This window comes from Haliaeetus albicilla, chromosome 1, assembly GCF_947461875.1.
Source record: "Haliaeetus albicilla chromosome 1, bHalAlb1.1, whole genome shotgun sequence".
NCBI lineage: Eukaryota > Metazoa > Chordata > Aves > Accipitriformes > Accipitridae > Haliaeetus > Haliaeetus albicilla.
In genome coordinates this window covers 78,038,553-78,065,183 of record NC_091483.1, presented here as the reverse complement: position 1 = coordinate 78,065,183, position 26,631 = coordinate 78,038,553, and the positions used below count along the sequence as shown (strand labels likewise).

The following is a 26,631-nucleotide window of genomic DNA, read 5'->3' as shown; positions in this document are numbered from 1 at the left end:
AATTAGTGCCCTCTTATGACTTAAAGCCAGAAAGCTGCAGACAGAGACACTAAAAAGAACTTAAGGCCGGTTCAGTCACTGTGGTTCTCAAACCTATACACCACAGCTTTAGCACTGGCATCTTAACTCTGAAGTCCTGAATACCCACTGTCATGGTGCATTGACCCTATCCCAAGAGATTAGTGCGTTGCCAAAGTACTCTGTTAAGGAAGTTTCCCAATATTAAGCCTAAATAATTTCTTCCTTCAGACGATTACTGCTTACCCCACCAGCATGACTAATCCCTGCTTCCATTTTTACCTTTCACATATTTGTGGACTACTGTATCTGAATTAATGTTTTAACTTCCAGTTTAGTTTCACTCAGTCCCTCACATTTGTTCATCTTCAGGTGCTTTTCGATGTTTTATCTTCAGACTCTACCTCAATTTGTTGCCCTTCTTTTTATTATCTGTAAATTTTCTATATAAATTCCAAACTGAAAAGGCCAGAATAGTACAGATTTTACTTCTCTTACCCAAAAGAGTGGTATGACTAAGTAAGTTTGTTTAGAGGTAAGTTAGCACCCTCTGGTGTATCATTAGTGTACTGCAAATTTCCTTAAAGATTAAAGGACATTGATTTCTCGTGACAGCAAGAAAATTTTGGTGAAGATGGATGCCTAAAAGATGAATATAGAAACTTGTGTGCTTATTGGCAGATAGAGGAAGCTTTGATTTTTTTTTATTCTCGTCCTCTTAAAGAAGAAAATACTGAATTAAGATATTTTCAACTTTTTTTGAACAAATCATAAAAGCATTGAACTTGGCAAATTACATTCCTCAAATGGCTTTTTTTTTTTTAATTTTTTTTTCTAGCAATTGTTTTGCACTATATGAGAGCCACTTAGACGTATGTTTTGAAAAATTTCACATTATAGTCACTTCATTAACTTGTGTTTTCAAAATTTTCATCTCGTCTGAACTGGGAAGCAAGACTGTGTCTTTCAAAGGTATTTCTACTCAGCATGTATAGCTCCTGTGACTTTTTTTTACTCAGATTACATTCTGTTTTCTCTTAAAAATGCATTTCAAAGCTGTAACATCTCTGAAGATGAGCATTTTTTTTCCCCTTCAGGATGGGACTCTGGGCTCAAATAGATTAGGTAGTACCTGTTAAGTAAAAGATACTACTGGATACTACTAAGTAGTTCAAAGCAGAAGAAAAATTATATAAAAACCCCTTTTTATACTATACTTCTTTTCTGTATTCATGTGATGGTCCAAGTTCTTTTCTCAACCTACAGCCACAAAACACATTCTGCCTGTGTTGAGATTTTTCCACAGAAAAGGTGAACTGGTGAAGATTACCAGAGCCGTGAAGATCGTTATCAATTTGTGTAGAAACCACTGTAGAGAGCAGCAATACAGCAATCATTCAGCTCTCTGGGTATACTTACTCACATCTTTGAATGACAGGGTGCATTTTTTATTATTGTTAGTTCTGTAGAACTAGCATATGTGACTCCTTCCTATATAATGCTTTCCAGGGAACCTTCAGACAAGTCCTATTCACAGACACAACTTTGCAGCTTTATCAACCTCAGAACCTGCCTTCATTTACAACTGTGCAATTGACAGGAGCAGGGTGGGGGAGAAATAAAACTAATAAAACCCAAATATTTCACCTGATTGTAGAATGCAACTTTCAGCAATTATAAAAGCTATAGTATGACTCTGCAGTGTGATAAAATAAAAATTAGAAATAATACGGTCTTGTGATCCAAACAAACAGAAAACTATTGGGGCACAACTAATGTGGAAGCCAGCAATCATATTTTACTAGCCTCATTTTTCAAGCTATTCTACCTCACCTGGAACTAAAGGAGAATAGGAATTTTAAGAAGTTACACCACACTCCTTTACTTATATATGTCTGTGGTATCGTAAAACTAAATCTTTCAAATAGAAGTTTGCTTGAAAGAAAATTTACTGAGAAATCCCATCTAAAGTTGGAAGTATAAGAATATTGGGGAGGAGAAAACACACAACTTTCCATAGTAAAAAAGTAAAAGCAGTTTTACATTGAAATAAGGGAAATGTGAAGCTTAAAATTTGTTATGGAAGCTCCTGATCCAGACATGTTCACAAAACAGGTGTTTCTCCATCTATTTTACTCTCATTCATGGGGCACACTTGCCAGTTAAAAACTCGTTGCAGTAGCTAGCTAAGGAGATGATGTAAGAACAATGAAATCAAATTCAGAGATAGTAAGAACAAACATTCACTCTTGTGTTTTCTGGGTGAATTAACACTTTGTCTCAGCATCACAAAAAAACTCTTTTATACTCCCCTTTCTGTTCTAACTTTTCTTTCAGGTCAAGCAAAACATTTCAACCCAAAAGAAATTTACCATGTACTCAGGGGACTTTCTCTCAAAAAAGCAGCTTTTAGTTTTATTATTTTTTAAATAGTCCAGGTAAAGTTAGGGACAAAACAAAACAAAGGTGTGTATTTGGTGATTCAGTGATAGCAAAATTTTGCCAGACATACATACTAATAGTAGGGATTTCAACTTAAGAGTTATTCTCAAAGGAAAAATGTTGCATTCTGGCACCCTTCATTCAGAGTATCCAGTTGCTGTTCCTCTGTGAGAATAAAGGTAGTCTCCACTGTGTTTTGTCTCTTCATCCCAATTCCCCCAGTTTGTTCTATTTTGGGAAGAAATCATTGCTACCTAAGTCAAATGTTAAACTTCTTGGAGTGTGGAATAGATACTGTATTATGAGCTCGGCAGAGCGTGTTAGAATGTAATATCCCTCAAACCTTACCCCCTTCAACAGTGCAAACAAAAAGTGATCTATTGAGCAAGATCCAAAATTTGGAATTCTGGAATCAAAAGTCCATAAATTACATTTTTTTTTAGGACTGGGGCTCATCTCTAATACAGGTGCAACCATTCAAAATAGAGTTCTGCTGCAGCTCAATGCATTCACAGCAAGGAATGCTCATTGAATATATGATCATGTTCTGTCTTAATACTTAGTTAATAAAGGCTGTTTATTTATACAATATATTTTAAGCCAAAATTTCTAAAGACAGCAAGAGGATTTTGTAGTCCTGTTTAAAACTACTGTAGATGTTAATCAGCAAGATCAGTGATGTTTGAAATACATTATTCATGCTGAATAGTTAGCTATTTTATGCCAATTTGACATTTTATAGAAATTACAAATACTGTGATATCCAAAGACTGTGTAGGGCTTCTCCAGATGCTTATTGACTAAAACAATTCACAGATGTTTGCTTATCTTTCTGTTGAATGTCCTCCAAGATTAGTTGCTCCTAGAACAAGAATACAAGTACAAATGGAAAAAAATTTAGTAAGACTAAAGGAAAATTTTATTCATGTAAATTATTTTGATATCTTATTCAAGGAAGAGAGAAAGCGAAAACTATCAAAAATTAAAAATAAAACCCATACATTTTGATGAGAACTTTTGTATATGTCTCTTTATGAATCTATATTTGCTCCTTTGTATTTATATAAAAGAGTTAGGTTTCTCTTTCCGTAAAAGCATTTTTGCCTTACTCCAACTTCAGCTACACAAGTGAATGTCCAAAGCATTGCTCTGCATATGAACTGCAATTAACTTGTAACTGTATAGCTCAAAGAAAACTAATACTTAAGATAAATATAGCTGCTCTTTTGTTTAATCTTCAATTTCCAGTACATTATTTACAGTTTCTATCAGGTTCATGCATTATTTGACGTGCTATATCACTGTTCAGAAATTCCACAAGAAAAACAATTATGATGTAAGCTTCCACAAGCTATAAGCATTCATAACTTGAGTACAAGTGAATTTCTTAAAATAGGTTTATTTTGGTTTCATGAAGTTTCATGAACTCAAAACTGCTTGGGATGTGTTACTCCTGGAATAGAAAGGTCACATTTATTAATATGGACTGAAAAATGTTTCATAGCTGAATTATCCTTTTAATGTAAATAACAAAGATTTCACTTGCGATGTAAACTCTGCAATATGAGGAATTAGGTTTCCAAGATGTGATCCGTCAGAGTACTAGATAACCTTATCTAGGCTCCCTTTCCCACAGGAGGTTGAACCAGATGATCTTTCAAGGTGCCTTCCAACCTGGGCTGTTCTATGATTCTATGACTCTAGGATTCTATGATTTTATGAATTAATGTGCCCCAGTGCAATTCCTACCTACACCCCTCTTGGGCTGGTCTCTATGCAGCTACTTTTGCTAGTTTTATGCTGCACTCAACAAATAATACCCTAGACTATCTCATCTCCCTTTTTACTGTCACTTGTGGACATTTATGTGGGTGTCTTGAGAGCTAGATCTTTAAGAAATGTGAAGCTGAGACAGAAGATTTGGCAACTGAGAGAACAGTACTAGGATTGAAAAAATCATTGGGATTGGGAAGATTTCTACTGAAGTCTGTGACAGGATAACAGGTAATTATAAAAGAAATAAAGTTAATATCATACAGATTATGGGAAGAACCACAAGCAATAAATCATAATTATCATCTAAGCCTTTTCTCCCAAACTGTGAAGATACAGAGCATGTGACACAGAAGTACAGTGAAATAAATAATAATATTTATAAAACATAAAAATAAAAGAACAGAAAATGCTTTTGTCTTCTTTAACTTTGTTCCCATCATGTCCTTATTCTTTGCTTTTTTGTTTGGTCTGTTTGTTGTAACTATCCAGACTGTCTCTTTTGTGCTTTTCTTGCTTCGCAGGAAAAATAACCTTTAGTGTCCTCTCATCCTTTTTCCTTTGGTCCATCCTGCTTCCTCTTTTACACTAATATTCTGCATTCTTATCTCCATCCTTCATAAATTCTTTAATCTGTTTCATCTATAGCCTTTTTTCTGTCCCATGCCCTGTTCTGGGCTCCTTTTCTACTCCCCACCCTTTTAATATCCTCACCTTTTTTTCTCTTCCTTAACACATCTTCCTTCCTCTGCTCTGTCTCATCATCTGCTCATTCCCTATCCATTGTTCATTTTCAGAATGAGTTCACTCATTTGTTCATTTCCATTAATATTCCTTATTTCCTGATAACCAGGTAACTAATATTTCACTTCTTAATCTCAGAATACTGCAGTTTCCTTTTATATTCATTTTTTTCTCTGTTGGACATAGTGAGACGTCAACCATCACCCACTTTCTACAGCACGCCATTTGGTCACACAGGAACTGCCTCCCATTCATTCTTTTCATTATAGACATTTTTTTCCTTCTTTTCCATGTGTCAACTCAACTATTCTGCTTTATTAAAGGACTCCTGTTGACTATCTCAGTCTTGTTATGACTCCCACTGAGTTCACTGCACTTCCTCCACTCATGTGTTTCTTTTCTCTACTCCATACTTGGGACTTGTTGCAAGATTAATTTTTGCAGAATTATTACATGCTTTGCCTTATTTAGAACGGGTATTTTTTCTAGAAAATAACTATGGATACTATGAGATTTAAATATCTTTTAAAATATCATTCCAAGATGAAGCAAGAACACATTTTCACAGCAGATATTCCATTGCACAGATGACTAAGGCAAGATACAGATCATAAACATCAACATTTTTCATATTTTGCTGATAGTCTACTTCCAATTTTGAAATATCATTTTTGTTTTGCTTAATTTACTTCTTATTTACTGTTCTGTAGTAAATGAGTAATAAACATGTTATGCTGGAAATTTTTCAGGAAGTGTTAAATGTTGTTATATTATAAAATATACTTGCCTAAATGTTGTCTTTGCAGAAGTCCAGAGATGGTGATTGGCTGTCTTGTTACAGATGACTGTGGGGAAGGTGATGTAAATGGATACAACTGAGGGGTTCTGAAATCAGAAGCGGCCCATGACCCCCTTCTACTGCTTTGTGATCCAGATGATGATGTAAGTGAACATCCACTATGTGGTAGTTTTATAGGTGTGGATCTGTTAATGAAATTAATTCATGGATGAGATTTGAGGCTACTTTCATAGTACAAGAGATTTCAAAACCACTTAAATTCAGAGTGCTAATATTTTAATAGAAAATGCTATAAATTATTGTGTTCTATATATTCCTTATCAGATTTTTATGTCTTTAGGATTTTTAAATATTTTAAAAAGCAGAAGGAGAAAACAAATTATATGAGAGCCAGAAATGGAAAAAAAAATATTTTGTTATATATACATTTTAAATTTGTGCTAGGAAGATTATTTGGCTTAATGATTATAGAGAACAAGAGATTACTTTTTCTGGAACCATTTTAAGTTTTTTCTTTATGTTAATAATTTTCACAGTTTGAGACATTTTCAATGTTTAGATGAAAAACCTGAAACACCTGCTACATGCTGCATGAAGATGTTCAAGTTATTCAGAGAAGAGATATTGTGTTGTCAGCTCTGATTTTTAGAATTATAAAGCAGAGAGGTCGTTGCACTTTCTTACTATAAAATTACTACCCTTTGTGTAAAAGTACCACGACTGTAGATGTCCACAGCTACAGGAACTCAGATTATCTCTGCACATTTTTGAAGAAAGCAATTTCAAAATAAAACCTTCCAACAAAATCAAACACATTCATATAGGTGATAGCTAGCCTGCACAATACCATTCTTCAGATATAGAATATAGCCTTTAAACATACGGATTAATACAGGCCAGACAAGAGAAATTTCAGTCTCTCATAGGAGGCAGTAGCATCCTGAAAAAGTATTTAATTACCTTGTAGATCCTGCTCTACTATTTTGACTTGACATTATTCCAGATGACTGAGTACCTCTGTAGGATACACTACCTGTAAGAATTGAATTTTTGAAAGCTGGACCAACATGAATTACACATTTTATTTAAGAGGTAACCTTGGAAACAAAGATTAGTACTTTAAGTGCATTATTTGGGACAAACTCATGATCCGTTTATTCAAGGATTAGAAATGGCGCACAATTACAACAGACAATGAAAGATAAGGAATTGGCTGACAAAATTAAGTCACCATGTCACTTGAGAAAGGATTAAAATAGCCCTAAAAAATAATAATGTGTTTTTACAGTTTAGCACAGACAAGACATGTGCTGAGGCATGAGTTGTCTTCCAGTACCTCTTGCTAGAAGAAGATCCAGCAAAAGTGAACGCTATCAAAAGTCCTCAGCAGTACTCCAACAGAGGGTAAAGGTGAAAAATTGCCTTTAATCTCAATAGATTAATTCTATATAGAGTTTAGCTGTCACAAAAACATCATATTGCACCATTCCTGCAAAGCTTTTTCAAGTTAAACACATATGTTGGTTTATTTCACCTTCTCTCATTTATTAGACTATTATTAGACTATCAAGATCGCTCTGCTGAGGTGTTCCACTTCTTCAGCTATCCTTTTTTGCCCCGTCCATCTCTGAGACGGAAACTTTCTTTAGTGCACCATTAAATCATTGTTTCTACTTGCCCTTACTTTTGCAAGTACGCTTTGATTCATTCAGCTTTGTCCACTGCAAAACTTTATGGGTTGATTCTGGTATGTGCTGAACAAATAACTGTTCTACATATACTTTTACTATCTCATTAAGTATCTATTTCTATTTAAACACAATAAAAAACCAGTTAACCTCAACTCTTGCTGTCTTGTTATCCATAAATTTATAGGCAAGCATGCATTTAGGAAGGATGTGAACATATAAATCAGACATAACATAGCAAAAACAATTTTTGCTCCTTCATTACAATTGCATTACAATTGCATTTGTCATTGTTTCGGGACATTTACACCATGTAAAAACACAAGAGTGCTAAAAGCTCCTTAAGTGGCTAGAGATGATTCTATTAACTGCTGAAGCCAGGTGAAAGACTGCCTGAGAATGGACTGTTACAGAAACAAGCTGAATGTAAAACCAAGAACGGGAGGGACACATGAATGATAGACCTGCAGAACATTAGGAATATCTGGGAAACTCCTCACAAATAAACAGTACTCAAGGAGACTGCACTAATTTCAGTAGGCTGTCATTCATGTCTTATTTACATCAGAGTGTTACCCAAGTTCTGCAACAGCCCAGGAATGAAAGGAAACAGGCAGGTAAAATGCCTTATCTCCTATTACTGTGATATGGTGAAAAACAAAAATCACCTTTCTGAAGAAATTCTTGGTCTCAACTTAATTACCTTGCTTTTGTTATGCTTTGTAACTTCCATTTAGTTTCCCCCCTTTTCCTCATGTGATTTTTAACATGACATTATGGACAATGTTAATCTCTGGTAACTATAAACAAATATAATTATGAAGGTTAATAGAAGATCAACAACATATATGGGAAGTATGCCTGTTCTGTTCAACCATACACATCATTACAGTATTTTCTTTGCAATTGTTGCCTATGATTGCTCAGCAAAAATCATTTTGGTTACGAGTAATTATTGACAGAACCGAGTAGGTCAGTACTAGGAAGACTTATTTCATTCTTCATTTTTAACCATTTCCCATCTGCTGGATTGATGTATACATGATAAGTTCCTTATACCTCAATACAATTCAAGTTTGCTCAGTAAATTGCTAATATACAGATTTTAATTTATTAATCCTCTTAATGCAATACAAATGTTATCCAGTTACAAACTTCAATTTTTACTCACCCATACGTCCATCTTGAGGTGGAGTTATTAACGATAATCTTGTTGGACCAGTTGGTGTCTCAGGCTAAATGAATGGCAAGGTATTAATTACAGTGTAATAAGTATGTTAATTATTTAAGTATTTTTAGCAATAGTGTTATGTTTTTGAGGTCTATAAAGCCTGCAGATTTCTAGTGCTCTCTGCTGCCAGTTTTGTTCATAGCACTAAAATGCAAAACCTCAAAATTAAGTTGTTATTTTTAACAGATCTACAGGGACAGAAAAAGTACATGTATTTTAGTTTTATTCCAAGAAGTCCTCTCTGTCACATTCAGATAAGAAAAATATCACGTACATAATTTCCTGTGCTGAGATTCCATTCTTAAGCTATCACCTCTTCCTGGAAGTTCTCTCTCCTAATCTGAATACTAATACAGTGAAAAACTCCTGCCTTCATTTTCATGTTAGAGATGTCATTCCAAGTTTGCAATTTCCTACTCAAATATCAGGTTCTAACACTGCTTTTAGACCATTGACTTCTACACCTAGCTTTTTCTTAACATGTGAAGATACTATACACAGATTGATGCCCCTGAGCACAGACAGAAGCAAGGTCACCTGGTCAAGCAGCAAACAAAATTGTTTATGAAAGGTGAAAGAAAATTACTCGCTTGATTTGTGGCTTAAAAAAACATTTATCCATCAGAAATGAAATTTCAGGAATGTTTTGAAAATCAGTGTGATGTGGAGTGCCAAGTGATTCACCTCTTGTAACTTCAGACATTTGCAATGACAGTATTTACATCCAGCCTGATACCCCGAAATTCCCTTTATGGTCAAGAGAATCAGGAATGAAACCAATAAGTTCCGTTTAGAATGAGATGAATCACACATATTAATCCATAGGTTATACATATGGATATAGGTCTATCTATGGATACAAACAATCTATAGGTTATTAAGGAAACCTTAAGATGCTAGCATAAATCTCCACTGCAGACATCTACATGAGGTCTGGTGAATGGGGAAATCTTACATATATTTTCATTGCTTAATATATTAGAACTTAAATTTAATTGCAACTCTCAGTTTCATGCATTACCAACATTTATTTTGGAAACAGTTACAACATTTTTATAACATAAGTGCACTGAGATTTCAAGAATTTGCCATTTAATTTAGCATCAGAAGTTTAAAATATAATTCCAGAAATCAATGTTGTGATTTATTTCCTTTTGGTTCCTTTTTAGGAACATCTGACTTCTACTAAGCACCAAGCATAGCTGAAATCAGCACATACATAAGAATTTTTTTGAAGGAGGTGGAGGGAGGATCCTATTTTTTTGCAGTATTAACAGAGTAGGAGAAATCAAAAGCATTTGTATGTATATATACATACTTATATAAACATATATAAAAATATCACTTACTTTTCTCATTGATGAAGGTACAGGATCAATCTCCATTGACTCCATTCTTACAACAAAGTTCAAAATAATTATGACATTGTAATAAAAATAACACATTCATTATAACGACTAAAATTACATTGTATTCTCATGTTAAATTTGACTAATAACAGAAAAGCATAATGCATAACACATATAAGTATTTAGGACTTGTTCCAAAACCCACTAGCAGTAAGAAAAATCTATTGATTTTGGGCTTTGGTTTAGACATTCATAGAGAAAGTTATTTTATGATTAGCATTGCTATTCTTGTATTTAAGTCAGAATAAATATGCATGTTTATATATTTGTCACTTGTCTCCACAACAAGGGCATTCTGAAATTATATTTTTTATAAAAAATAAAGTCAAAGTCACAGGTATGGAAATCTTTTAGCTTGAGCAAGTTGTATTTTATTATTTGTATTTTATTTAAAATTTAATGAGCCTTATTGGAGTTCATCCCATCTAACTTTAGATAACTACAATGTATAGATAGGTGTCTGTACAAGTCATTTAGTTTTCCCCTGCAGTCAATGGGAAGAGTTCCTCACTAATTAATCAATCTAGCCAAAAAGCCTGTAGAATAATGTGCATCATGCCTTAGAATTTTTTCCAGTGATTACAAAGGCAATCTATAGAAGTAGTTATGATGTACACTTGGATAGGTAAGACCGTCTCCACTTCTTTCCTACTTACACAGTTTGCAGAAACAAAATGCAAAATCAGAAAATACACTTATTTTAAACTCACTACCAAAAAAAAAAAAAAGGCTTTCTGTATAAAATATCAGTATATTGTCACTGTTAAGATTTTCATTGAAAATTTACAGATTTGTACCTACATTTCAGAAGAGGAAGGATGACTAGGATGAAGAGAACATGAAGAATAACCATCTTGTTTTCTTGAAGGAACTAAAGTCATCAATAAATTTAATATTAGAACATAGCTATATCTAGTGATATGTATTCCATAGTTAGTATCTTAAACCAACACTTCTTACTGGAAAGTGGATTTCTACTTGCACTGGAAAATGGGCATTGTGTAGTTTGTTCAGGAAGTTTCATACTAAAGGGGAAACAGAAGAAACAACAGGTATAAATAGAAAGCTGGTTTGGTTAGTTCATTTGTTTAGCTGGTCAATAAAGCATAAAATCAAACCATTTTATTCATCAATAGCTGGTTTTAACATGACACTATTTGCCATGAAGCAAAATAACAATGTATTTGATTAGCTACTAACTACTTTATATCATAATGTCTGTATCAGTCATTACATGCCCAACAATATCAATTTAGGATAACATTATGTACTTTATGGAACAACAGATCTTAAAGCACAACTATTAACTACAGTTGAGCCAAAAATCTTCATTTTGATGTATACATTTTCCAAACTTTAAAAAATCCAGTTATCAAAAGAAATGTTGGCATATTTATACTATTGATCAACAGCTATGTAAAACTGATACCTTTGCCAATAACCATAAATAGAACATGTCTAGTGGGCATGCAAGAAGAAGCCCTAAGTCACACTTTCTTGGTAGACCTTTGAAAAATCTGAAATTCAGTAAGAACTCTGTGTGTGGTATAACCAAAATTCTATTTATTTGAAATGCAGACAAGAAAAAGGAGGCAGTGGATAAAAATGTATAAACTATGATAATCCACCACATACATAGTTTCCTTTATACTGTTTTTCTTTCCATTATAGTAGCCCAAGAAGCGTAAGAGAGCATAACACAGTATTATGTGCATGTCAGAGTCAAAAGAAAGTCTATACTGAAAAAACACAGAAAAGGAATAAAGATCAACAAAATTTTGCAATTAAATTTCTGGCTTCATGAACTGGCTTATTAAGGAGATTTCAGCATCCTTGATCACTGCTGTTCATAAAGTGGCATTCATGAAGGGCTTCTCTCAAGAAGATGGATCTATAGGGAGAATTACATTGTAACTATACACTAAGTACTCTTAATACCCATATTCACTAAAAGGGAAAAGCAGACAATGCCTGTTAGGGTTTTTTCCCAGATATTTTTGAAATCTTAGAAAATGGGTAGGATAAAATAGGACATAGAAACAAATGCTATATGGAAAATTTCATAATTTCACCATAAGTGGATCACAGTAGATCAATCTGATATCTTTTTTGTTTTGTTTTATGTTCTGGTAAGCAGATTTTTTTAAACAGTAGTAAGATACTACTTTTTTTCTGTGTTAATTCAATTTAAACATTAGAGTGCTGTATAGGCCATGTGGACTTTAAAGCAGAGATAAGAGTGATTAATTCAGGCATGTATGCTATAAATAACGTTAAAAGGGAAACAGCAACAGAAAAGGATGAAGGCAGTGCAGAAATGTTTTTAGACATGTCCCCTTCAGTTTAGTCTCGCAACTGGTCCTGTGTAATATACTCCCTGATGACTCAGGGATAGCCCACAGTTTGTGAAATCTGAAGACAGAAAGTTCTGAAGGTAGAAAGTTACATCAATATTGAGGAGAACTACATAATGATTTTAAAAAATGTGATATTTTCAAACAAATAGTTGAAATAAAATTTAATGAAATGAAAAGTAATAGCACAGAGTTCACTTAGGGATCAATAAGAACTTTGGCTTTAAATTGGAAATAAATAAGATGGAAAGATTAAGGTGTAACAGCAGGGGAATAACAATGAGCTACCTCTTGGCTATCTCCTTGCCACATTTGTGAAAAAAGACTAATTTGAGTCAAAAAGTTGATTTTTACAAGAAACAGAGAAGATGAGAATCATGTTACAAAAAACTGGTAATTTTGCGAATGGGCTAGATACTAGGAAAGATATCATAGTACTTTCCAAGCTGATATTGGAAAGCCTGTTAGAAAAAAAAACAAACACGTTCACGTAAATGCAAATAAAAATTTTAAAACTTAATATCTATATGATAGAGATTGCTAAAAATTCATTTTTAGAGTAACTACTGACTTGAATTTAAAAATAAAAGAATTCCTCCTGACAGGCTTGATTAATGTGAAGAAAATGGACCTGGTGACAGAAATAACTGTTCATTTATTTTTATAAAAAAAAGCTTCTTCTATTTATACAACACGCTATATGAGAAAGGCAAACAAAGCATGACTTTTTTATTGTTTTATCAATTAAACTTACTGTTGTTTGATTAAAAAGACTATTTCTCATTTACTTTTGCTGCATTAAACCTCTTACCATTGTATCTGATGCATTTGTTGTGTTACTTTCTTGAGAGATTCTTCCAACTTTACTGTCTGTGAGATAATCATAGATTTAAACAAAATCTATTTGTGTGATATACAACTCCATTTTCATACAACTAGTATTCTAAAGTGTTGAAAGGCTGTTTTCTGTTGGTTTTAATCTTAGATATCATTGCTATTCCAGATTTATTGGGGCAAGACTATAGCTGTTATATGGGTCTATTAAACAGTCTGAAAAATATATGCTTCATTTTGGCAGTTACAAACTTAGTTTGATTACCTTTTGTGAAGTGTGCTGGTGATATTGGATAAATGAATACTAAGATAAGTGTTTAAAGATAGTTTGCTTTTATTTTTATTCCTCTTTTCCATATCTGATGCAAAAGTTATGTTGCATTTAATATGAAATTATCTGGAAAAGATACCAATAACTGTACAAAATACCAAATACCATGTTCCCATATTTCTCATTTCAGATTCAAAATTTATTCAGTTCTTTGCAGTATCTATTTGTAATAAGCTTATGTGAAGAGTATTTCCTGTTATGTTATAGACACAATCAAAAATATCTCCATTAAAGAATGTTATGAGCTTGCAAAATTGAAGAACATTAAGGTCAAGAACATTAGGTCAGCTCCCTAGTATGTGTATTTTTTACAGTCTTTCATTACACTATCATACATTATATTTTATGAAGGATGTAAAAATTTACTCAATAGCCTCAATACTTCATCTATATTTTACCCTTAATTTCCACTGTGTGACCTTAGTCCTTCATTACTTCACACTACTCATATTTTGATTTGAAGACAAATTACGAATTTTCTTGTTAACTTTTCAAGCTTCTCCTCACAATATTATTCAAATTCTTTAATAACATTACCTGATATACCTTTATAAAATCATATTGTTTGTGGGAGATATATGCTCTTTTTGCAGATGTGAAACTCTGCAAAACAGATTAAAGACAACTTCTAATTTACATAAGATCTGGTTTTGTGTATTCTTTTTTCTTTTTCCTAATGAAAGCTAGGTTTGATTAAGAAAGTGACCAGTACAGATGTCAGGAACAATGTACTTTACCCTGTCACTCTGTAGGACTGGATCATTTTTAGGCCTAAATGCCTTAAATAAGGTGAAAAACTATTTGGGTTTCAATATCTTTGGGTCCTAGCACAACACAGGGTCTAGACTTGCCAGGAATATGGACATCAAGTGCGCACACCACACACTGTCAGCTGCACCACAGTATCTGTACAACTGACAGAAACAGCAACAAAGAAGCTTTTATCAATGTCGTGAGACCTATTGGTTGACAGTGACAAGGATGACATACTAGAAATAAGGAAGGGGACCACAAACAAGATAGCCAAGCATGAGAACCTGATTGTGAATTTCATTATGCAGTACTCCACCTTTCTCAAAAGCCAACACCTGCAGAGTGGAGAGTGGCAGGAAGAAGCACTTGTGTCAAAGGGTAGTTTTGTGCTTCTTCATCTGCCCTGGGGTCACTGCCATTTGCTGAACTGTTTATAGTGATAATCGTTCTTGCTCCATCCTTTTCCCACTCACCTTCATCTCAAAGACAGTGGAAGGAAGGAAGACTCAGATGGAGATTATAACCCTGAGCATCTACTCCCACTCTCTCATCCTGTGTGCCTCTGCCAGTTGTGATCTGGCCTTCCCCAGCTTCTTCAGACTCCCTCCCAGTAGCCCTGAGAGGGAGCATTGCTAACTGAAACTCACAGGAAGGAGATGAGTATGTCATTACACAGGGAAATGCTTCTCTTCCTTGCTTACCTCAGCCTCACTGTCAAACTATTTCTCCACCAAAATAGTCTCACCAGTGCTAGCCATAGCTGCACATAGGATGTTTAAGACAACCAGCCTCTTCTGACCCTGATCCAATGCAAGCAGATTTAAAATACTAATACATAGAATGGACAAAACAACAACAAAAACACCCAAAACAGCGAGCCATTGAAATAGCAACCAACTAAATCTTCAACTCTTTCTGTACTGTCACCTAAACGCCTTCCTTGGGTCAAGCAGCATCCTTGAGTACTTTACAAACACTGCTAAATGAATACCTCAACAGTAAAGAGCTTAGAAACTTACCATCAAAAAGTATCAAGACTCTGCACAGATTCTTTGGAGATCAGATTTCTATTTATGCAAAATTCTGTTAAGAGCTTTATTTTACTTTGTCTACAGTCTTCAGGTTTACCATCTGGAGTCAGTACAATAGATTAGAAGGGGACATAAAATCAGGATTCCTCCATGGTGTGGCTTTGTAAGCAAAAGGACAGGACACTAGGACTTATTCCAAAATGCAGTCATGGAAAACAGTGGAGAATGTGACACAAGCACTTAAGTTTCCAAGCTGTTCTACCCACAAGAGCCATATCAGGTGCTGTCCTCACACACAAAATGGCCAATTGGCCAGCTATATGAGTTTGCCTCTGTCGTTTCATACATTGGGCACCTACTGATGGGTTGATTCACCAGTATTGTCAAGTAGCTTTAAGTAATATACCTGGCTGTGTCCTTAGAAATGAATGAAATAGCCAACTATTTTATCAAATATTTAGAAGTGGCTGAGAAATGAAAAAGAAATTTTCTTTCCAACCTACAGAGGAAGAGGCATAGTCACAAATTCAGTACTTCTTCTTCACAGAATAATTTATGCTATTCCTCTTCCCATTGAGCTATCCCTATTTTGAAGTACTAGCCCTTAGTCTCATTCTCCACTGCTCAAGCTTCTCATTTAGTTTGTCAGCCCTAGTCTTCTTTTCCTCTAGGCTTATCATCTAAGTACCACTCTCTCCCCACCTCTTCCACTTTGTCCTCCTACAGTGAAATGATTTCTTCTCTCCCTGTCCTTTGACTCTCCATTTAATCTTGGTCACCCCACAACTAAAATCTGTTTTATTAAATAATAGTAACCATAATTAATAAAGTCCTCACAGATTTTAAACAATTAAAAACTGGTATTTATAATGACAGAAATGAGTCAATCATGATAAATTATTCTAAGTATTCCAATAAAAGTTGAATATATTTTCTAAAAATAAACCAAAGTAACAAGGCAAACATAAGCAACAAAAATAAGAAAATCACAATTAGAGTTACCTTTTGTCTATTGTATGCTAATAAATGTTTACGATGTTTTTCTTGAAATTCTGAAATCTAAAAATAAATACAGTTATATCAAGTTTCACCTAATTACGTTTATGCAACCTTAGCAAAAAAGTCATGGAGAAGAACTACTTCACAGTATTCAAATTTTTCTATATTTTAATAAGTATTTAACATATCTTCTTTAAATCCTCCCCAACAAAACATTCTAAGTTATTATCACTATTAGAGAAAATTTTATAAAGTTTATTTAATCTAGTCTGACCTACCCGAGAGTTGGTAGATTTGTTTCACTGAATTTATATTTTAACACTATGTTCAATTACAAGGTAAAGACATTGGGAAGCCAGTTTAGCTGTGGTGTTTCTTACTCATTAGTGCTAAGCAAACACATAAAATTAATGGCAACATAAAAAGTAATGCGTCTTACTGGTAATTATAACTTGCCTTGTAAAAATATCCTGTTAATTAAAAAATAATTGTTAGACACACTGTCTGGTGGTGTGTAAGCACTTCTTGTGTCCAAATGAGGATCATAAACCATGACAGGTTAAAAGTAAAAACATACAAGGTAGGCAAGACAAGAGCTTGAGGAACAAATTACAATAAGCAATAACTTACTAATAAATCTTTTCTCTGATGTGTAAGAAAACTGCCAGAAAATGTGTAGGGATAGAGAAAATCAAAAAGAAACACTCTGAAAAGATAAACCCATAGTGGAGTATCTATTTGAAATGGTTCATTTTTATTCACTGTAGAAGAGCCTGGGAGGTTCCCATTGAATACTCATCAAAGGATCAGAAGTGTCTTCAGAAGAACTGATGGAAGAAACAGCCACTCAGAAAGTAATGGTTCTGAGCTGCTTCCAACCTCTCAGAAGTGAGGTCTTGGGTCTATAAAGGAGAAATCTGTAAAAATGTCAATTCAGTGCTCAGCACCAGTCAAAAAAAAAGCAAATCAGGTCTTAGAAGTGGTTAAAAGAGGAATAGAATAGGAAACATCATTATTGCACTTTAAAAAATATATGTTACTAAATCCTGAGTCTGCTTAACATCTCAGAAAAGATATAGTAGGTCTGGAGATAGTTCAGATTAATCAGAGGTATGTAAAAGCTTCAGTAAAAGAATGACCACATGCAATATGACTCTTCATGGCTGAAAAAAAGACATTTGAAGAAGGGATATGTTAGCAGTCTACTGATGATTAGCACAGATGGAGTGCATGGGAATGGTTATTTTTTCCTCTAGAATGGGATTCAAGAGTATCAAATGAAACTAGCAGGTAGCAGGTTAAGACCTGAAAAAGGAAATCATCACACAGTTTACAACCTGTGGACTTCCCTTCCATAGTATGCGATAGATGCTAAATATTCAGAAAACAACTTGACAATTACATGGGGAAAATTATCTACCAAAAGCTTTTGAATGCAAAGGCACCATCCCCACCTTGAGAAATCCCTGTGTTGAAAGCTAGGAGGCTGTTCTGAAGACATATCACTACATGCCAGCCTTGCTCTCATATGAGAGAGTGCCTGCTGTTGTAACAGGATATTAGATTAGATAAATCTTTTCCCTAATACAGCACAAACTGCTCTTATGTCTTCTGATGCTGGTAGAAGTTCTGAACATACCTTAATGCCTTAATTATACTCCAATATGTTTTCCATAGCTTATCTCAGGCTACAGAAAACCCACCTTAGTCTTTTGAGATTGTGTCCTCTTTTTACTTTCTTTGACGTGTTACAGAAGTTTGTATTCACATGTGATTGGTGGTATAGCTGTCTGGATTTGTTCAGTTTACAGATTAACTGCTGATCATTGTACATGCTGTTAAAAGTGGAAGGCTTCTTGTTTACCTTGTGTCACCTATGCATCTTAGGAGAAGGAGTGCTGAGAATAGCGACTGTGCTCAGCTTTGGAGAAGTTTGTGAAGCATAGAGTAGAGCAAATGTGAATCCATAATAACCACTGAAGAAAGCAGGTGATCTTCCCTGTGTTACTTGCCTGCTAGATCAGGAAGCTCACCACAAGATCAAACAAGTACCAGCCAAAGGAAATGAGAATACACAATGAAGGTTACAGGTGGATTCAGGGAGAATGTACTACTACAGTTCAACCTAGAGTGGTTGAAACTGCCACTGAAATGCTCAGTAAGAGGGACAAGGACAAGTCCCAAAGCCAAGCTGAAAAGATGCAGAAAATGAGGAGGGAATAGCAGTTTATATGTATTCATTTATCCCAGACAGCTACTAAATTTCTGGACTGGAAACCAAGCCTGAAGGAAAGGATCCTGCCTGGAGTTTACAGAAGGCAGGGAGGAAATTTACCTTGGAATCATTTATTGCATCTGTCTTAAAAAAAGCAGACCTGTTTTGATTTAAAACAAGAAAAAAAAAAAAGAAAAAGAAAAAGAAAAAGAGAGAGAGAACATGCATTCAGCTCAGGTCTTTAGCCCGCTCAGGTTTTCACTGTGTAACTTTTTATTGCTATAATTAGGGCACACTGTCTGGGCATGTTTAAGGTTCTGGCACATCTAATTTTTCACTGCATGACACTGAAAGTGATTTTACACCATTAACATAACCAGACTAGTGGTCCTCAGAGAGAGTTTGAAAACATAAGCAGTGACCGTGTTGAGTAATTTATGCTTTCTTAAGAACTTTGAAACTGTGGAATTAAGGAAGAAAAGATGGTAATAAGCATGCATTCATTTTCAAGCATTCACTCATATATTTTTCCAATTTATATAAAAATCAGTAGAAGTTGCTGATTATTTTATAGAGTTAAAAAGTTTTAAGGCAGATTCACCTGTGATATTTCTTTTGAATATTTCTTGCATAACGTATCTATTCCCATGAACAGTGATTGAATATCAGGATTTGTCTACCAAGAAAAGAAAGTGTACCAAGGTTAGCATTTTTATTTGCAAGTTATATTAAATAAAACATTTTGTGAAGTGTTCCTTAAACTGATTGATGTATATAAATAAAGAATAGACAGCTCAAAAGTGGGATGATACAGAATTTGAAAACAAGCACAGTTTTATTTAATGCCCTTACTAACCATCTGGAAGGCTTTGTGCTTTTGTTTAAATATATTATACACATATATACTTATTGTAACTAAGACAATAACCATTTCCAGAGGACTTTCAAGGAAGATGTTTTGGTTCCCTGGAAAAGGCATTGCCTTCAGACCAACAGCCAGGTTTCCGGCAGTCCCTTTCCAGGCTTTTTGGTTCTCACCGTCCCCAGCCACATGGATGCATCTTATACTCAGTTTTGTTTCAAAGTCCTTTTCAGAATAGCTCAAATGCTGACTGGGATCCCTTTATCACTCCTGCCTGTTGAGCAGCAGAATGCTATCCTAGCATAAGAAAAAAGCCCTAAAATCATAGTTGAATTTTTCAAGTATTCTATGACTGAGACTTTTAATCAGAGATCATGATATGGCCTCAGAAATGGCCATCTGTGTTTTTAGAAAATGCTGAGTAAGTGCTCTGTACCTAAGCTATCATTGTAATAAAGATATACTTATTTATGGTGAGAAAGAAATGATACAAAATATAAAGCACATCTCAGAATGATACTGACATTTGGACATCTATCCAAATCTACAAAGCATTGTAGATAACTTAGTTAAGTGTTACTCTTATCCGGAATACATGTATTCCTAATTTATTCATAAGAAAAACAAACAAAATACAACCCCAAAATAGTTACACTAGTTATAGTACTAAGTTAAAATAGTTATATTACTAAGAACTAACAGTGATCATATTTCAATTATCTTCTACTATAACAGTAAACAGCCTTTAAAAATGAGGAATTTAGCAAAAAAAAAAAAAATCTACCTGTAAACTGCAAACTGGAAGGTTCTCTGATGTATTGTGATTGTAAAATAGAAGATAGGCTTACAACTAGCCAAAGGTTCAATAAAAAAGCAAAAACAATCCCAGCGTACTTAGATGATAAAAGAAGATTGTCCCAGATAAAAGGCATCCTTCATGTAAGGAACCACATTTCAAAATCCAGTCAAAAAGAACTGAAACTGTTGCAGGCAAAATATAAATTAATCCCAGAAGTACTAAAGAATCTCAGAAAGTTTAAAAAATTGAAAAATTAAAGAAAGGTGAATTGTTGAAAGAAATAGGATGTAGGCCAACTGTAAATGAAGCAACAGTTTTCTAAGCTACTATGAAAATAGAAATATAAGTGTTATCACTTAAATTAAAAATATTGTACTGAAATAAAAAAGAATTAGGCTTTGATTCATTTAGAAATGTACATATAGAGAGACAATATTTTTACCTACTCCAGAAATAGTATAACACTAGTATAAAGTCAAATATCCAAGACTAAATAACAGCTGTATTTGCCAAACTTATTTTCAACATGTGTTTATATTATATATTTTTTATATATATATATATTATATTATTTTTAATAACAAGAGGGAATTAAGTCTTATATGTATGGAAAATAATTACATGAGGAGCTAAATTAATAACCTGGATTTGCAACAGGTTTATATCTTTCGTTCCCCATATTCTGACATGAGCTACTTCAATGTCCTGTATAGCAATTCATCTGAGCAAAGATGGCATGCACTGTTTGGTTACTGTAGAACTGTGCATGTGGCTGCCAAATGCACTTCTGATTATTGTTGAGCTGTACTCACATTTCTCTCACCAGGAGAACTAAACTGCTTTTCCTTGCTTTCCCCAGCTACTAATTTTTATAGAACTCACAGGAGGAAATTAATTGTATTTGAGACTTCCTCTGCTTTTTTTGAATTTGGTTGACATTAGCCAAAGCATTCAAAAATTTCCACAGCGTAAATTGACAGACTGAGAAAGAGAAAAGCAGATAGACAGATAGCAACCACAGTCTAACCTATCTATGATATTTAAGTAAAGAAAATACAAACAGGACAATAAAATTTCATCTAGAAAAATTACTGTATTCATAAAAATACATTTGTCATCTTTAAAATGTATTCATAGGAGGCAAGCTCTAGAAACCTATTTAGGGTCCTAAAAAAGCAATGACCTTGGTTTAAGTACCTATCAGATCTGAAAAAAATAAGAAACAACCAGCTTCATTGCTGATGTAAGACTCTTTAAAATAAACGTTTGTATAACACTGTTAATATTTTATCTGTTGCATGGAGGAGTAGCAGATGTTAATATGATATTCTGAAATAATGAACAGTGAGATTCTGATTTATCATAACACTTCGCCATCCTCTGGGAAAAAGCAAGTGGGGATCATGAGACATAGAAGGAAGATATAAAGGTGACAAGCATCCATTACTGTAAAGATGAGAATATTTAATGTGTAGATGTTGATTGCCCCAATATGCAATTTAATGAGGAGTTTTAACACATTTATAGGACCTCCTACTCATTGGGAATTCTTCCATAGCATCAAGCTCATAAAGGTTACCAGGTATATTTCCACTCGGGTGCCTGAATTATAGAGTCATGACTTTTTTATATGCATCTTTAATTATCATTCCAATCATTTTATCTGTTCTTAATCAAGGCTAAGCAATCATCATGAATGTCTTTTTTAAAGAATATGGTAATTTGCTTCCTTCCAGTCCTCCAGAGCAGTGGCAGGTTCTAATGAAACATATAATATTTTTGTTAGTATCCCAGTCATTGCATTTTTAAATTCCTTCAGTATTTTTGAAGTAAATTATCAAGTTCTGTTGAAATGCTGCTATTTAAGACTGATCTAACTTCAAAATTAGCTTTGTTTTGAGCAAGGTGTTGGACAAGATAACCTCCAAAGGTCCCTGACAACCTAAATTATTCTGTGACTGAAATTAATAACAAAACTTGCAGCCAGGATAGGCTGATATTGAAAGCTTATTAAAATACCTGCTTTAAAAGTTTTATGAGAGGCTTTTTGGTTTTTTTTATTTGACTACTGTGTGCATTGTTCCTTTGTATTATGTTTGCATTCTGTCGGTTTGCTGTAATTTTTTTACTTTTGGTAGCATTGTCTTCTTCACCCTGTTTCAGTTTTGCAAGGTTCTGTGTTTACGAATATAAAATATAGTGTAACAGTTTTTTACTTTTTTATATACAGTATATAGAGGTAGAGATTTCTGTATTTAGATATTATCAGCTCAGTTTTAAACATAGCTAGAGAAATCATGACCTCCTTCAAGGTCACCTCTTCAGGATTAGTCCCAAATTGTGCTCTATTACATGTACATGATTGCCTTACAGCCTTGTAGGACTTTATGTGTTAGCTGTATTGAATACTCTTAGTGTTTTTCTTCTACCATTGTAAGGCAGGCTTATCTCTTAGGTAGGCATCAGTCTAGGAATATACAAATGTTTTCACAACCCATTTATGAAATTAGCTAAGAAGAAGATGGTTCCTGGGACAAATGGGAAAATTCGATCTTTCTAATGATTTATCAAGAAAGGGAATTAAAGGCTATTAATTCTCTAATGAATAGCAAGAATTCCCAATAATTTTCCAGATCCTCTCTTAATCACATGGCCATTAGGAAAATAGTTAAGCTTAAGAGAAAACAGGGAAAAAAACCCAATACACTTGAAAATATTGATGCACCACCATGCAGATTTTTGATTCCATTCATTACATGAATAATTCATTACAGTCCACTTTCTGTGATGTACAAATGGCAAAGTCAATAAACATTTTTCCACATTTTGAAAGTTTGAAAGTTACACAGTAGCCAGTCATGTTTCTTCAAAAGGTTGGAGTGATTTACAGTCCAGCAGAATCTGAAAATGTAAAAACTCTCTGTAGGCTTTTATTTGAAGAAATCCATAAAACTAAAAGCTGTTTAGTGGATAAATATCTAAGTCTACCAACCTATCATCAGTAAATATTCATGTCACAGTTGGCAAACAAAAGGGAAGTATTTTGTAATGCAAATAATTTAGCTGTTAAGCAAACTACAGATTAATGTAATACAGCAATAGTAAAGCTTCATTTACCTGTTTTGAAAGGACTAATGTATGACAAGGAATTCTACAGATCAAACATTCATCTTTTTTGCCTGTAAGGTAAAGACACATTTAAAATATACATCAAACTGAATAGATATTGAATACCTATTCAACAGAATTTGATGCTTAAACCTTTTTTTTGGAGTTTGTGGAAGGAATCTGAAAGTTATACAAGAAATGCAAATAAGCATGAATAAAGAATTTGATTCTATAACCATTGCACACAGTTGCACAGGGAAAATGTGTGTGAATGTCATCAGGTGTTACTCCTGCAAATAAGCATTCATGTAAATGATTTTATGAATATCATTTGTGTCACTGAATGCAGGTGACTTTTAGTTCTGTTGATTTAAATAGGACTACTTGCCTGGTTTAATTAAATGTATGCTGAAGTGCACTAATGAGTTAGAGTCAAACAGATATATGACTTTTTAGATTGGGGCCCAGTCTGGCTCACTTGATAAAATACATGAAACCTTGACTTCAAAGAATTAATAATTTTACCTTGTGAATTTTTCCAGTGAAAAATTAATCAAATCACTTTTTAAAACTTCACCATTTTTTAACATGTCTATTTGATTATTTGCAAACATATTAGCAAATATTTCTAGCAAATACATATTACTACAATATTTATAATTAATAATTTTACTAGCTGCTTCTTTTGTAAGGATTCTAAGGATCAATGTTTATAAACATCTTTAAAGAGTTAAATTTAAATCTGATATTATCATTATTATTGAATCCACAGCAAAAAAAAAAATACATAATGTCTCAGGTTTTTTTCTGCCAAAGAGTATTAAAAGCAGAAAGGAAAGCTGTTGTTCAGGTTCTAGGAGCCTGCAAGTTGTATTTAGAAGCTGCATTTTATGATCCTCTCTCCTCAAGAGCAACCTTGTGAAAACTTTTAGTCAAAAGTTTTTAATTCTGAAATACAGGTTGATCATTTATTCTGTGTGCCCTTACAAAAAACAGGGCATTTAGCATGACCTCAAAGGCAAAAATATTGATATTTGTCTGTTATTTTTTCATTTTGCAAAGCAACTTCCATATTCCACTATCTTTTCCAAAGATCTTCAACTAAGCACATCACAGGAGCCCCAGAATATGACTCAGGAATTGCATATGACACAGAGGAGCTTCAAAACATCACCTCCAATCCTCCTAATGCTGCTGAAAATTTTCTAGTGTTTCGGCAACAATACTGAGATTTAAAATGTCTTAAGACTATTAGCAAAACCTGCACTAAACAAATCCTATGCTTTGCAAGTTGCTCTTTCACTAATGAAAAAGCATGCCCTTTCCAAAATTAGACAGAACAGAATGCCATCTTATGTTTTTTACAATGCAATCATGGATCATAAGTATCCCGACTCAAATTTTATTAAAGCCTCCAGTTTTCTGTATCTAAGGCTTGCTCTCAAAGCCACATTGCTCCAGCCAGATTCATCTGGAGGCAGACGCAAGTGTTTTTTAAAGCAAATCTATACCAAGAATTGAAAAGGTTTATCAATAACATTAGATTGAGAAGAAAAAATGCTCAGGCCTTTCTTTTTTCCACAGTGAGTTAGAAATGCTAATGGTTAAGGTAGATGTGTACACACCGGCACTGCCTGACCCGCTGAAGCAGAGGGCCAGGCCGCCCGTGCCTGCAGCAGCCATTACCTTTCTGGAGGCAGATCTCACAGATAACATGGCCGCAGCTTGTGAGGCTGAACCGTGGGGTGGGCTTGCGGGGCTCACAGAAGCAGACGTTGCAAAAGACCGGGACAGCCATGGGGTGGAGGGGCAGGAGGGCCCGGCAGGGAGCAGGCGGCTGAGGCAGATGCTGACCCTCCTTGCCGCCCCCGGGGTGAGGCCTACAGGCCTCCCTCCGCCATGTTCCTCCGGTCTGAGGCACTGCCGGGCCTCAGGTGAGGACGGGTGCTGCCCCTCCCCGGGGGGGGCCTGAGGGCAGCAGACTTTGACCCTCACACCCCAAAACAAGGGTTTTTTCTGGCCTCTCACTACCAAACTGGAGAGGTGCCCACAACAGGGGATCCTCTCTGAGAGATTTCTCCCTCCCTTCCCCAAAGGTGGGCGACTGAACTGGACCAGCCACAGGGGCTCTAGGGTAGGTGCTTTGCCACGAGACCTGTCCTCCTGACAGAGGCGGCCATGCAGCAGGGGCTGCCATCAGGACAGTAGGTGTGTGGAAAATGGTAGTGGTTTTTCCCTCTTTTAAATGCAGTAAATCTGGGGAGGTTATTAATTTACTGTCACCGGTTGGTTGTCGCTTCTTTTGGTGAGGAAAAAGAGCAAAACAAGCAGTTTTGATTTTAATTCCTTAGACTGAAAAAAACCCAGGGCTTGCTAATTTCCCTTGATGAAAATTTTAGGGGAAAATTCCCTTACAGACCTACTTGCAGTGTAGGCTGTAGCTCTGGGTACGACAGAGCCACAGACTGCATAGGAGGAACCTCCGACTTTTAACTTCCTAAAGAGTGCTGCCCCAAAGTCCTTCCCAAAAGAGCTACGATTCAGCTTCTGCTTTATAGAGTTCATTAAAAATTTTGGAGGAGACTGAAAGCATTTCATCAAAGCAAAGATATTTAATGATTATTACAGATAAAGAATGAAGCACTTTCAAGCTATAGTCAAGGCTCCAGGTCTCAGTGCTGGTTTGAGTCTAGACCTAATTAATACAGAGGAACATAATCAGCTCCTTTATAAATTCTGATGTGGTGCCTGTCCATTTGGTTTAAAAGCTTAAGTATATTGTAAGTTTGTCATTGGGATGTAGTTAGGAGCCTTACACTAAATATCAGCTAAGGTCTGAACCACAAGCTCACAGCAACCTTTTATTAAACTTTCTTCTTGGACTTCATATACCATATGGTTATAACACATCTTTCCTTCTTTCCCACCACCAAAGATGTTATTACAAGACACGTTGTAAGTGAGTGCTCTGTAAAAATGAATTTAATAACACTTACGTACTGGGCATTTCAAGTGACAACTCTAAAGTCTCAGAATTTTTAAATATAGGACACACCTCAGTGAGTAGCTTGATGAGGTTTTGATTGATTTAGTCCACAGAGCATTGCTTTTTGTCTCTACTTTGTATCAACTGTATGGATTCTCACATACTCACAGCTGTATTTTCATTCCCATACTGTAAACATAAGTGAACTTAAAGGGCAATGTCATTTCCTTGCTAGTGAAAACACAGGGTGAGAAG

The 26,631-nt window shown here is 34.7% G+C and overlaps 1 protein-coding gene across 1 annotated transcript; it reads right to left on the bottom strand.

Moving 5' to 3' along the window:
* Positions 1 to 3,284: 3,284 nt before the first annotated feature.
* Positions 3,285 to 25,188, bottom strand: RNF212 (ring finger protein 212). Its single transcript, XM_069787938.1, has 12 exons — positions 25,077 to 25,188; positions 23,400 to 23,461; positions 19,223 to 19,297; positions 16,410 to 16,466; positions 13,270 to 13,328; positions 11,065 to 11,129; positions 10,906 to 10,975; positions 10,045 to 10,090; positions 8,636 to 8,699; positions 6,737 to 6,809; positions 5,765 to 5,961; positions 3,285 to 3,322 (listed from the first exon to the last, which is right to left on the bottom strand). The coding sequence occupies exons 1-12, from the start codon at positions 25,186 to 25,188 to the stop codon at positions 3,285 to 3,287; spliced, it is 918 nt and encodes a 305-aa protein (XP_069644039.1).
* Between the last annotated feature and the right edge of the window lie 1,443 nt (positions 25,189 to 26,631).

What these genes read in the sequence shown, in the direction of transcription:
- RNF212 (XM_069787938.1), bottom strand. Translation starts at nt 25,188, where the DNA reads ATGGCTGTCCCGGTCTTTTGCAACGTCTGCTTCTGTGAGCCCCGCAAG. An exon ending in ATTCAAAAGAAATATCACAG is followed by an intron (nt 16,467 to 19,222) that starts GTGAATCTGCCT and finishes ATTTATTTTTAG; the next exon opens with ATTTCAGAATTTCAAGAAAA. An exon ending in TCTGCAAAGACAACATTTAG is followed by an intron (nt 3,323 to 5,764) that starts GCAAGTATATTT and finishes TTCTTGTTCTAG; the next exon opens with GAGCAACTAATCTTGGAGGA.